The following is a 14,435-nucleotide window of genomic DNA, read 5'->3' as shown; positions in this document are numbered from 1 at the left end:
GTTCATATTCCTAATAAGCACATAGAAGTTGTTATAATCTAGAACATTATCATTCCCCAAATACATCACATATAAAGCTGCTATTAAAATCCTGCCCAAATTTTCTTTAAGAACTTTAAAAATATTTTTAAAAAACTACATCCAACAGAATTCATGTTTCCTTCTTGTCAAACATGATCCATATATATTTCATATAATTTCAGGGGTTCACAGACCTCTGAAGTCCATCGATGGAGTCCTGGTTAAGAATCCCTGTACTCTTTATCACTGTACCCTAACAAGTATTTTTACTAACAGCTCTAGTCGGCCAAAGACATACAGTGACCCTTTACATTTTGGTTTCAGAGTTTTAAGGATCAATTTCAATGAGGTAGATGGCATTTGTTTGTTGTTATGTGATTTGAGAATAAACAGTTTAAATACATTTTACTTAATTATAATATGTACAATATTATTTAGGTTCCTTTAATATATATTAAGTGCAAATAGATTTGTAACCTTGTAATGTCATTAAAATGACATCCGCAGGGCCTGGCCCCGTGGCCAAGTGGTTAAGTTGGTGCGCTCTGCTTCGGCAGCCCAGGGTTTCACGGGTTCGGATCCTGGGCGTGGACTCAGCACCGCTGGTCAGGCCATGATGAGGTGGCATCCCACACAGTACAACCAGAGGCACTCACAACTAGAATATACAACTATGTACTGGGGGGCTTTGGGGAGAAGAAGAAAAAAAAAGAAAAGAAAAAGAAGATTGGCAACAGATGTTAGGCCATGTGCCAATCTTTAAAAAAAAAAAAAAAACGATATCCGCAAGTTTTTGATACTCCTATAACAGCTAGTTTGGTTATGTTACTGACTGTGGCAATTTATGAGCTGCTGCAGGTTTTCCGAAATAATTAATGATGATGATTTTTTTGAAAATTAGTTTAAAATATCCAACAAAAAGCTTAAAATTATGTAAAAACATTAGGCGACTTTAAAAAATACATCATATTTTCCTTGGGAGCTTTACTTTGCTTTTCTGAGAAGCAGCATGGGACAGTGGAGGGAGAACAATCTGAGCTGCAGGGCCAGGTCAGTCACTTACTGGCCGTATGACCTTGGCCAGGTCACTTAACATCTGAGCCTGTTTCCCAATGTGCAAAACAGGGATAATAGTACCTCTTGTACTTAAAACATGGAGCTACCGTACTAAACGAAGTAATATTTTAAATTCTGTCACAAAAGCTGTAAAGTACCACCCATCAGTATCATTTTGTATATTACATGATATAACTTAAAAATTAAACTTTGGGGCTGGCCCAGTGGCGCAGTGGTTAAGTGCGCACATTCCACTTCGGCGGCCCAGGGTTCACCGGTTCAGATCAGACATGGCACCACTTGTCAAGCCATGCTGTGGTAGGCGTCCCACATATAAAGCAGAGGAAGATGGGCACAGATGTTAGCTCAGGGCCAGCCTTCCTCAGCAAAAGGAGGAGGATTGGCGGCAGATGTTAGCTCAGGGCTAATCTTCCTCAAAAAAAAAAACCTTAAACTTACATGATCACTTATGTAAGCAAATACTTACATAAGTATAAGCTAGGTAATAACTGCTAGGTATTACCTGCTAGGTAATAATTAGAACCAGCAGTTTAGAACAAATAAAACAGTTCATGAGCAATGTTATACTGAGCTATAGGCACTATTCCCTTGCCCTTGTAATATAATCATGTTTAATACATGCTATTCTTTGCATGAATGTCTGGGGAGTATAAAGCTCACAAGAGAAAATGCTCAAGAGCTATACAACAGACTGCATTATATTAACCATATGTAGCCTCATCTCAGAAATAGAAGGGTGATTCCTGCTCTTAGCTGTTGTTTTTCATAAATTTTAAGAAGCATAAGTACAGAAATTGCTAAAACCTACCACTGGTAGACATTTGTACAATTAGTCTCCATTTGAATGACTCTAATCATTCAAAACTATCCATTGAGTTCCTACATGAACCAAGCAATTAAGGAGCAAACTAAGATTACTTAATTTTGGAAACATTTTAATAACATAAATTCTTAAAAAATGTGTTGGAATCTAGTTATAATTTTGGAGAGGTATATGCTGTCCCAGATACCATGGGGACACTGACATATCTGCAGATCAGAACACCCAGAAACTCTCAGAACAACTCAGAACCATTTAGGATTACTGGCTCTTTCAGATAAATAAGGGAAGATAAAACCCAGGCAGCTAGTTCTAAATTTCTCACAAGCTACTTTTTAATATGTTTGTTTTGTTTATTGTGCTTATCACAAATTTGCATGACTGACAGAATTCATCTTTCAAAGCCTGCTGACACTTCTACTGGTTTTAAATGATCATTTATATTTTCCTCTGAATTTGGTTGTAAGTGATGTGTTTTCCAGATGTTCTTACAGCAAATGCCATTGTCTGATACAGGGACAGATGAATCCACTCATCTGGATACATTTCTCGGGTTGTAAATCTGCACTGATCCCTGTATATTCCACCACTCTGCTATGACTGAGAGCACAGATTTAGGAACAGCTCTTGTGTGTAGTCCCTGGTCTGGAACTTCTTGTCAAAACACTAAATGGTCCTTGCCAAGATCATGCAAATGAGGTAACTTGGCCAGCAGTTTCTCTCCCACACGAAAGTCCTGCTAGCTGAGCATTAGCAACACGATCACCCTAGAGTGAGCCCACCTTTCAAATCAAAACCATTTTCTGTCAGTTAAGTATTATCGTTTTTTTTCCATGCTTGAACCATATAAATCATATAAATTAATATTTTATTTTGGTCCGTGTAAAACAGTATAATACCTGTGGTAACAGAAACACCAGTTAACCTAAAAACATACAACTCTTCAATAATTAAATCCATAATTGTAGTTTTATCCCTCACTCTAGCACTATTTGCAGTAATCCATTTAGTTATAATCCTTATGATCTCTAGCTTTGATTTATGAAAGAATTAGCTGTGCCATCTGTGACTTTAGAAAATCAATATATGTTTCACAAATATTAAATTTTTAACCTGATACAACTAGAGAAAACAAAAAAGGATTTTTAAATATAACAATGCCTCATTTATCTGGTCTCTGATGGGAATAAGCACTAATATTTTTTAAAGATTTTAAATTGTTTTAAAGACAATCTCAATCAATTTTGCTTTTTAACTTTGTAAGAAGTAAGTATGCTCAGAAGAGATGTCATTATTTGGTTGCATTCCATTTTGGGAGAGTTGCATTGAGGTCCAGAATTTAAAGGCATTTGTGGGTTTTCTAGGCACAAAAGCTTTGCATATTAGCTTCAAACACTCTCCTACAAAGGTATTAAATGTTATGGTCTAAAATACACCAGCAGAGTGTGGTGTATTTAAGTGAAGTGTCTTTTAAGTGAAAGTCTTATGTGGGAAAGAAATGCGATGTAATTAACTACTCAAGCTTTCCCAAAGAGATCCAAGCTACAGCCATTTTTGAAAAAGAAAAGCCACGTTTCAGAGTCTCCAGCAACGAGGAGAATCGTGTCCTGGGGCTCTGGTTTGGATAGTAAGTCCTCCTCTCATCAGCCAGGTAATGTTGAGCAAGATGTGTCCTCCTCTCCCCACACTGACTTTCTTCTGTGTAGAAATGGGAATGAAACACACCTTGCAACATGATTGTCAGGATTAAGTTACTTCTGTGATAGTGCCAAGCCCCCTGCCTGGTACATACATAGATCAGAAATGTTATGTTTTCTTTCTATTGCCTGTCAGACAGGATTGAAAATTATGTGAACTCCAATTACCCTAAATATCTAAATACCAGAGAAACAAAAAGATGACTTAACAACCCACATGACCAACTGAAGGACTGCTGGGCAGAATGAATAAAATAACCAACTGAGACAATTAACGCACTCTCTAACACTTTGAGAACTCAAATAATGGAATTTGCATTTTTTTGTAAGGCTAAAAATATAGTCATTATAGATCACAAATGCCTACAATGTTAATTAAGCAGTAACTATGTGACGGGTTCTGAACCAAGTACTTTAGAAGAATTATATTATTTAATCCTCACTACCAAGTGACAGAGCCAGGATTTGAACTCAGTAATCTGATGCCAAAGCTCTTAATAATCGTGTTATCTGTCTACGTAGTAATGAAACGTGGCAGATTTCCTCTGCTGAGAATAACCAACATTTCTTAACCTCCCATTAAATTTTTTTGTAACATGAAATGCCCATTTTTGATAAAGGAAAGAATTAAGACATTTTCCAGATGAAAAGCTCATAACTATCTATTCTACAAAATATTAGAGCATATTAAATCTGAATCTGAATCTAAATCACAATCTGAATCTAAATTAATGTTACCAAATCATTAAATTCCAGTCCTGTGTAATATTTAAGTATCTGTTACACTTACGTAGACTATATGCTTTGTACACAGTAAGAATTCAACAAATACTTACTGACTAGCTATTTAGTTACAGCAGATAAAGGATCAAATAATAATGTACAAAGTTTTTCCCCAAAGTCTTTATTTTGTCAGTGACTGTAGGCTTTCTCTGGGAGTGAAGAAAGCTGTCTGGGTTATGGGCAATTCAAGTATTTATTTTCTTGCTGATATTTAAAGGCAAATAATTAGGCAGGGAAGAGAAGTAAGATGACTTTCAAATCATTTCTTAAACAACAGCAAAGATGACCAGCAATGTAGTAGGTGGCCACCCTGCCAAATCCTCTTGCTGCTCCTACAGTGGGAAGGCTTCCTCCAACTGTAAAGATGCCCGGCACACCTTTCAGCACTTGTCACTACTTAAAATTATTTAAAATTCATATTAGTACGTGAAAAACTCTTCTGTTGAGATTACATATTTTCAATGGGCCTTTCCAGTCATTTAGTGATGAAACAATTAAAAAAATATAAATATGTTTGAAATTGCTCAATACAGAACTTACATCATTATAATCTTATGTTTGGCCTCTGGAACTTTATACAAAGTCAGATTTGAGTTCAAAGTAGAGAAAATTGAACCAAAACACGTAAAAGTTTTTGAGGGGTTGTTTGTGTGTGTGCATTTTTAACAAAGGTATAATTGCTTAGCCAGATACTCTTGTTTCTCTGACTAGAATATAAATAAAACCAGATCATGATCCAGAAAAACTTGCTTTACCACAAACCTATCAAATCTGTATCGGGCTACAAGGAACAAAGAACTAAAATCTCTTCTTAATACATGTTATATTTTAGATAATAAAGTGTATACAGTAGTATCTTCTCATGAAATTTTGCTCTAGAAAAATCTCCATATTCCTTTATTTGATTTATTGTTTTTCTGGCAGATTCTGTCAGCATCATGAGCCACACTGAGTACTTATTCTGTGTAGACTTATAAAAAAAAAAAACAGAACAAAACGAAAAACCTTGTTTGCTGAAAATAAAAAGTGAAATAAAAAATGAAACCTCATCATTTCTCTAGTTTATCAGTAAATAACTGCTAAAAGCTGGGGGCCGGCCCGGTGGTGCAGTGGTTAAATTTGCACGTTTCGCTTCTCGGTGGCCCGGGGTTCGCCAGATCGGGTCCCGGGTGCGGACGTGGCACCGCTTGGCAAAAGCCATGCTGTGGTAGGCGTCCCACATATAAAGTAGAGGAAGATGGGCATGGATGTTAGCTCAGGGCTAGTCTTCCTCAGCAAAAAGAGGAGGATTGGCAGTAGTTAGCTCACGGCTAATCTTCCTCAAAATAAAAAAATAAATAAATAAAAACCTGCATTAAAAAAAAACTGCTAAAAGGGAGAGAGGCAGGTAATTATTATGTGAATAAAAGATGATTAACTATACATCATTCTATCATGCCACCAACAGTATATATCATAATTTTAAAAGATTATAGTGAAGAAGTGGGTCATTACCTTGGGACAGTATAAAAACAACCCAAGAGTAAAGATAATTAAACAACCAGTAATATTCCAATCAAATGAAACACTCTTAATGAAGACCGACACTTGTTATATATTTAAATTAGCCAGCTAGAAAATATTTTTTAAAAGTCAGTAATTCAAATGGAAACTTTATGTTGATTTTAAAAGTCTGATACCATCAATTTAGATCCAGCTCACCTCTTACTGTAAACAAGAGGTAGAAAAGAACAATCCAAAATGGATAACTGGATTGTAAGTAATTAACATACACACTTTCTATGAAAGACTAATCCCAGATTTTACAAAGGCACATCTACGCCCCATGATTCAGTTTCTACTTCCACATGGTCTTGTAAACAGAAGATTTTAACAAGATATCAAATTCCATCTATATGCAAACTGACATGTTAATTACATATTACCTTACCAACTCATTAAAGCTGATGGCTCATGGTGCTTTTACATATCAATACTTTGTATTTAGATTTAATTGCATACATCTGAAAGTAATCCACTACACAGGAAAACAGAATTTTCTATGTATATGTTTCAATGATTTCGGTTGTGCTCCAATTTAGATATCACTGACACCACTGCATGAAATTCAGTTCCATAAGATGGTAACTTGAGTACAAATGAATCCCCACCTCTCAATGATCACTGAGATGGCCAAGGAAATAGAAAGAAAACCTTTATTAGCACTAAAACCTCGGGAAGGGTATCAGTGACACCACACATCCCAGGCCCAGGGATATCTATAACATACAGTAGATGAAGAACCAATAGGAAAAGGCAAACCCACCATCCTTAGTGAAAGTAAACGAGCAACTCGTCTGTTTGGGAGACACAACATCTAACAGAAAGCACAAAGAACAGACTTAAAAGTAGGCAGTTAAGTGCAAGACATACAATCTGGATCCCTCAAGAGCCTTTGGAAAGTGAGATATGTATCAAAGATTTAACCCAGTCATTCATTACCTAGGAATTTACACTAAAGAGCAAACTGGACAAATATGCAAAGATGTATGTTTAAGTATGATAATCACTATAATTGATAATAATAATAAATTAATATTAGTTAAAAGTGTAAACAATTTAAATGTTCATTAATAAGAAATTGGCATATGATTTTACCCAAATAATGGAATATACATATAAGTAAATTCTCACTGACATGGAATGAGCTCCATAATATGCTGTTGAAGGGGAAAAAAGATTAAAAATAACATCTATTATGAATAGTTACACACATGGAGCGAGAACTGCAAAAATTATCATCAAAATGCAAATGGAGGTTGCCTCTGGGTAGTTGGATATTTGATAATTTTTCCTTCTTTATAATTATTAATGTAGCTTAAATTTTCTAAATAAATGTATACTGTCTTTGTAATCAGAAAAAAATTCTCTTCATGTTGGAAAAAGAAAAGTATATTTATTTTTAATACCACAATTCCATTTGGGAGAAATGACCGCAAGAAAATAATTGGGAAAATCCAGAAAGATATAGATTCTAAGATGTTTATCACAGCACTGTTTTTAACAGTAAAATATTGGCAATAACCTAAATATCAATAGTGAATTTGTTAAATAAACTTTGGAATAGCTATAGAGTGGCATACTATGAAGCCATTAAAAATTAAGACAAAGATATATCCATTACTAGCTCAGTTACTTTGGAAATATTACATATCCTCTAGGTATCAGTTTTCTTACCTGTAAAATGGCGATAAAAAGAACACTTATCTCATAGTGCTTTACCTAACTTCTTAGCTATGCCCTATTGTGATAAGAAATGAAAAACTTGAGTTTATGAGCTTCCTTCAATATCACATACCCCATTTCAAAACCTACTTTGCTGTATGCTTTTAAAAAATATTGCAAGATCAACATTCAATTTGGCTGTCAATCAAGTTAAGAAAACATGAATCTAAGACCACAAAGGCAATGAATACCAAAATGGAAAACAGGAAATTCCTGCAACTTCTAGCCTATTTTTAAAAAACCCCTATACATATTCGCAAACTAAGCTTATATAAGTAGAAAAAATAGTGATGGAAGATAGAACCAGACTGATCTGGATGCCTGTGGCACTGAGACAGGTCCCAAGAAGAAGTGGCCTAGATAACTTCCCTAGTTAACTGAACAACAAAACAATTTACATATACATACTAGTTAACTTCACCAGTTTTACTCTCATTGTACAAACATTTATTTTGTTGCTTTAAATAGCTGAAACCAACCTGCCACGGTCTTTCCCAATCGAGTGGAATAGGAAAGGCTCCAAGCCATGCTCCTACGAAACTAGAAATTGTAGTGATCTGGAGGCTGTTCTCCCAAACAGACGTAACTCTGTAAAACACAAATATGTAAATCACTGGCGGTATCTATCTTAGCTGCTGGAAAATCAAACAAAACAGGAGCACAAATTAACACTATATATCTATGTTCTGTTCATTTAAATTTAGCATCTCAAATTGACATATAAAAATTTATCATGAACTATTAACAATTAATTCCAATTTTCAGTTGGAAAGGTAACATATACACATGGTGAAAGTCAAACAATACAAAAGAGCATATGCAATGAAAGTGAAGTCTTCCTCTCACCCTCTCCCCAGAAGCAAGTGCTACTACCAATTTAATACATATCCTTGCAGAAATATTTTATGCATGCACAAATACACATACAATTTTGTTTAGAATAATATAGACATATTTGCATATATGCACACATATATTTATATATCCTTCAAAACAAAACTCTAACGCATCATGTTATAAGCCCAGTTTTGCTGCTGTGTTTTCCTTTAACGGTTATACTAGATTCCATCGTACAGAGGGAGCATCATTTACTCCACTAGTCCTTTGTATGGCACATTTCACTAAAACAAATCAACTCTATTTGGTGGGGAAGGAGTAGAGACTGAAAACAAAGTATTTCAAAAGATCCAGTGATTTTGCCCACCATTCTTATTTAAGTGCACATCTTACAGTGTAAAGACCTAATTCTGCCATTCTTTCAGTAAATCTTGGTTTCAGGCCGCCCCTCATAGTGTGACCACTTAGCCATGTAGAACGTGAGTTTGGTTACAGCAGAGCAAAATCCCACCACAACACAGTAAGGGGAGGCTCCAAATATTCAATTGTTTAGAATACAAGGTTGAGTTATTATGAAGTTTTATGAAAAGCAGTTCCTTCCAGCTGGTGTGGAAAAAGGGGAAAACATTTGCTTTGTTAGATGATTTCTTTCATTAGAAGTAGGCCAATTATTACACACAAAATGTACACTGAATTAAAGAAGTCCCAGATGACCAGTCAGTCATAAATCAACCCCTCTATCACCTTCTCATTATTCCCCCTCCAACACCCACACAAGGTAAGAGCTTTGACTTCTTTCTACTGAAAATGGAGGCTGGAAGAAGGTTGGAGCCAATCACCATATATCCAAATTTCTGTTATTTGCTGGGCTTTATCTTTTTTTATTTTACATAACACCTATAAATGCAAGTCAATGTCTTCAACTAGCATTTAACAGAACAGTGATCCGTTCCAATCTTGGGAAAAAACTGGCAAGTTGAATGCAAAGAGAGAACTGTGCCGTTGGGCAATTTAAAGGATTTTCCAGGGTAATTTTTGACTATATGTGGCTGACAAATGTTGACTAGCTTTCACTCAACATGCAACTCCTCTATGTTGCGATACGGAAAGTGATGTGCCCGGAGACACCAAGTCTGGTAGAGGCCGAGAGCAGAGTTTACTTTCTGCTGGAAAGAGTTTACTTTTTCCATTTTATGGATGAGCAGGAAGTTCAGCTGGATTTGGAAGAATGGGTAGCATTTGGTCTTGAAGAACTGGAAAAAGAGCTGGACTGCAGGTAAAAGGGACATCAGTAAAACTGGTTGAGGCCAAGTGGACAACTAGAAAAGTAGGTCAGAGTTAGGATTTCTAAAAATTACTTTATTGAGTATAGTAAAAACTTGCCCCAGAAAATCTTTTTCGAGCCATACAATTCACTCATTTAAAGTGCACAGTTCGTTGGGGCTGGCCCCGTGGCCAAGTGGTTAAGTTCGCGCGCTCCGCTGCAGGCGGCCCAGTGTTTCGTTGGTTCGAATCCTGGGTGCGGACATGGCACTGCTCATCAGACCACGCTGAGGCAGTGTCCCACATGCCACAACTAGAAGAACCCACAACGAAGAATACATAACTATGTACCGGGGGGGCTTTGGGGAGAAAAAGGAAAAAAAAAAAAAAAAAAAATAAAGTGCACAGTTCAATGTTTCTTAGTATATTTACAAAGTTGTGCAACCATCACCCCAAAATGAAACCCTTTACGCATTAGCAGTCACTCCCCATTTCCCCTCCCCCCCCCAGCCCTAGGCAACCACTAATCTGCTTTTTGTTTCTATGGATTTAACTATTCTGAACATTTCATATAAATGGAATCATATATTGTGGGGTCTTTTGTGACTGGCTTCTTTCACTTAGCATAATGTTTCAAGATTCATCCATTTTGTACCATGTAAAAATTCTTTTTTATTGCCAAATAATATTTTGTTGTACGGATATACCACATTTTATTTTTTCCACGCATGAGTTGATGGACATTTGAGTTGTCTGGACTTTCTGGCAATTGTGCCTAATGCTCCTATAAACATTAATGAACAAGTTTTGTGTGGATATATGTTTCCATTTTTCTTGGGGGTATACTAAGGAATAGAATTGCTGGGTCATATGGCAACTCTATGTTTAACCTTTTGAGGAATTGCAAGACAGTTTGTCAAAGAGCTAAGCCATTTTATATTCCCCCAGCAGTGTTTGGCGGTTTTCATTTTTCCACATCCTTGCTAACACTTGTTATTATTGATTATAGCCACTGTAGTGGGTACCAAGTGTTATCTCATCGTGGTAGATTTAGGGTTAGGATTTTAGAACAGCCTTAAAAGTCAGACTAAAGGAGCCACTGAAGGTTTTAAATCAAGGCAGCTATGATCAGAGCTATGTTTCAGTGAGATTCATGTACATGTCTTATCTAACCTCTAAGCTCCAAGGTCCTCAGGCTAAGGGGCAAGATCCATGTCTTCATATTTTCTATCATTACAGCACACTTGTGGCCATCTCATATTTGTTGTAATAAAAAGTGCTAACATCCAAGAGGAGGTCCTCTATTTGTATCCTCTGATGTATCCAAGAGTGTTTAGGTCTTACATATAATAAATGCAGAGAAAATGGAACCAAGACCTAATTTAAAAAATAGAAAAACTCTCTAGCCCCTTTAAAATTAAAATTTGATCAAAATAATACATATAAGTATCTTTAAACTCAAAGATCACAACAATAATAATTCCTCCCTGCAGTCCTCCCCATTCCTGATTTCTGCTCCTGAGGCAGACACTTTCAAATCTTCACTGTTTCTTCTATATACCGCTAATTTAAAAGAGCATACATTATGTACAGAATTTTCAAGATTTAGTTACTTTCTGCTTTCTACAATGGAGGAGGATTTGGTGCTCTAGCCACAAGGCTCCCATCTCCATACACATTTCTGACTCATCATCCTCTTTCACAGTAACATGTCCTCCTCTCAGCTGAATCAATAGCAGTGTCTACATTATGATTATGAAAATATTCATCACAGCTGAACCACACAGTAAACCACAATTACCTTTCCCTTCTTCGAGTAAATTTTTAATTTTCTTTGGATGTTAAGAACTTCCTCTTTTTTTACCCCCCATTTGCTAACCTACCTGTCACTAAATCATCCTCAAGTATTCCAAAGAAACTAAACAGCAGCTCGTGCCTGCGCTCTCTCTCTTCTTGGAGACACCTCACCTGCTCCAGGCTGGGCTGGGCGCTCGCTAAGCCTACGGCACAGCTGTACCGAGTGCCCTACGCCATCGCCTCGTGAACTCCCTCTGCCTCTCTCGTTGCTTTGGGGTCTCATTTCCTACATTCCGAGACTTCCTCCTTCTATTTTCTTTTCTTTTTTTTAAAGCACCTCCTGCAACAGAATCCTGAAAAGGTTACATGGAAAACAGATTTCAGCAATGTTTAAAGTCCGAAAATGACTCTACTATAATTGTTGGACATCATTTTGCCTCTGAATTTTGAAGGCACTGCTCCTTTGTTCTGTGACTCCCAGCTGAGAAGTTTAGAGCCATTCTGGCCCCCAGTGCTCTGTAGGCAGCACATCCCTCCCCCCACCCCACCCCCGCCCTCTCTGGGAGCCTTTAGAATCACCTCTTTATTCCCAGCTCTCTAAAATGTCACAATAACGCATCCTGGAGTGGACGACTTTTCATGCATCATGCTGGAGATACACGGGCCTCTTAATCTAGAATCTCAAGTCTTTGGTTCTTGAAATTTTCTTTTATTTAAAGACTTTCTCTGTCCAGATCCCTTAAGAATTTTCCACTTTTCTTACTCTTTGGCTTGGAATACTATCATTATGAATTAGTCTCTGATTTTCTTACCTTTTAACTCATTTTCCATATCTTTGCCTTTTTTTTTTTTTAAAGATTTTATTTTTTCCTTTTTCTCCCCAAAGCCCCCCAGTACATAGTTGTGTATTCTTCGTTGTGGGTTCTTCTAGTTGTGGCATGTGGGACACTGCCTCAGCGTGGTCTGATGAGCAGTGCCGTGTCCGCGCCCAGGATTCGAACTAACGAAACACTGGGCTGCCTGCAGCAGAGCGCGCGAACTTAACCACTCGGCCACGGGGCCAGCCCCCATATCTTTGCCTTTTTGACTAAGGGATCTTTTCAACTTTGTCTCTACTTCTGTTGAATTTTTTTTCATCATATTTTTAATTCCCAAGAGCTTTTTTGTTCTGTGAATATTCTTTTTGATAGCTTCCTGTTCATGTTTTATGGATGTAAAAAGTAGACATTTTTTAAAGTTATCTTCTGGTTTTTATATTGCTTTTGTTTCCACTGAGTTTTTTTGTTGTTTTCATTTTGGAGATGTTTCTCAACTGTCTAAGTGTTTCTTTATTTCTCATTCTACTTAAAACACTATATATGAAATATCCAGAACAGTCAAATCTAGAGAGAAAGTATTTTTAGTAGTTGCCTGGGATGGGAGGGTGGGGGGAGGAGAGAAGGGTGGGAATGGAGGATGATGCCAATAGGCATAGTTTCTTTTGGGGGTGAGGAAATGTTCTAAAACTAGATTGTGGAGATGGTTACAAAACTGTGTCCCTACTAAAAACCATTAAATTGTACACTTTAAATGGGTGAGTTTTATGATATGAAGTTTCTCTCAATAAAGCTATTTTTTTAAAAACTGAAACACTAAACAGCTGACTGGATGTTCACTGTGCAGAAGCACAATTCAACTGGTGGGCTTCACGGTACCAGGGATTGGGTAGGAACCCTGCCTTTTGGAGAACCCCCAAATGTCTGTATCTGTAGGTTTTTCTTTTGTATCATTTTCCCTAGGTTTCAATATTCTGCCTAAATGGTATAAGCCTAGCTGTCAGTATTCTGGGCCGGCGGGTGAAAAGGACTAGGCGTACTCACTGTTCAGCACACAGACCTCCATTTAATCCCTGTTCCCCGAAGAGGCTGTACCAATTAGGCTCAGGACCTGGGGACAGCCAGAGTAGTTGGGGATACAATTACATTTTCTCCATCTTCCCTTTCCCTACTGTGTAACTTCTCTTGCTTATTTTTTATAGTATTTATATTCTGTTCTGAAACCCTAATTCATTCAATTATTTTCTTGATATAGTGAACCTCCTTAATATATAAACTGAGTAATTCCTTTATTTGGGGAAACTGTCTTCTAACACATCTCTGAATTAGTTTTGTTTTGTATTTTAGGGGTGCTAACTAGTCTTAAGTTGATCTCCTTTGTTCTCTATATTTATCATTTCTTCCCTAATTGCTTTATACTTCCCAATCCCTCCTCTACCCCTAATTCATTTTGATTAGCTCAAACCTTTCCTCCAGGTTAGAAATTGATTTTCCAACTTGTCTATGTTTCTAATTCATGATCTGTAATGGTGTGGTCTGGAGTCTCAATTTATTTCATTAATTCTGCAATCTCCTTCTCCACCTCATTTTGCTTCCTTATCTTATCTTTGAGCTCTTATTTTATTAAATTCATAACCTTAATAACATTTTTCTGTGGTAAACTGTGGAGTTTGTTTTTGTTCCTTGGGTAGTATTTCCTCCCAGGCTGTCTTCTGCATTTCTCCTCCCGCCCACCCCCCACCCCCAGTGTGTTTTTAGGACTGCCATGCCGTTTCTTTTCATCTTGCCCACACTTCACGTAGGCAGGCTGCCCAGACTACCTGTTTGCTCAGAGACAAAGAGTGAATTATCTTTGAAGCTGTCTTCCCATCTTAACTGGCACCAATTTTTCCTGTCTTGAAACTGCATTTTGAGGACTGTATATTATTTTCCATCCAGTTTTCTGAAAATGAGGCAGGAGAGAACGGAGGCAGGGTAACGGAAATGCTCTCTCTGCGATTTAATCAGTGATATTCAGCTTAAATTTAATAAATGGTGGTTCCATAAATCAAACTTTTAAAA

General features: G+C 36.9%; 1 protein-coding gene across 2 annotated transcripts in view; it reads right to left on the bottom strand.

The window, feature by feature from the left end:
• Positions 1 to 14,435, bottom strand: part of PIGF (phosphatidylinositol glycan anchor biosynthesis class F) — a 32,686-nt gene that overhangs the window by 5,048 nt on the left and 13,203 nt on the right. For both annotated transcript variants that reach the window (XM_014833237.3, XM_014833242.3), the window contains exon 5: positions 8,142 to 8,250. In XM_014833237.3, coding sequence (XP_014688723.2) covers positions 8,142 to 8,250 — 109 coding nt within the window. The remainder of the gene's footprint in view (positions 1 to 8,141; positions 8,251 to 14,435) is intronic.

Source organism: Equus asinus, chromosome 6 (genome assembly GCF_041296235.1).
Source record: "Equus asinus isolate D_3611 breed Donkey chromosome 6, EquAss-T2T_v2, whole genome shotgun sequence".
Taxonomy (NCBI): Eukaryota; Metazoa; Chordata; class Mammalia; order Perissodactyla; family Equidae; genus Equus; species Equus asinus.
The sequence above is the reverse complement of the archived record's forward strand: the minus strand, read 5'-3'. Positions and strand labels throughout refer to the sequence as shown.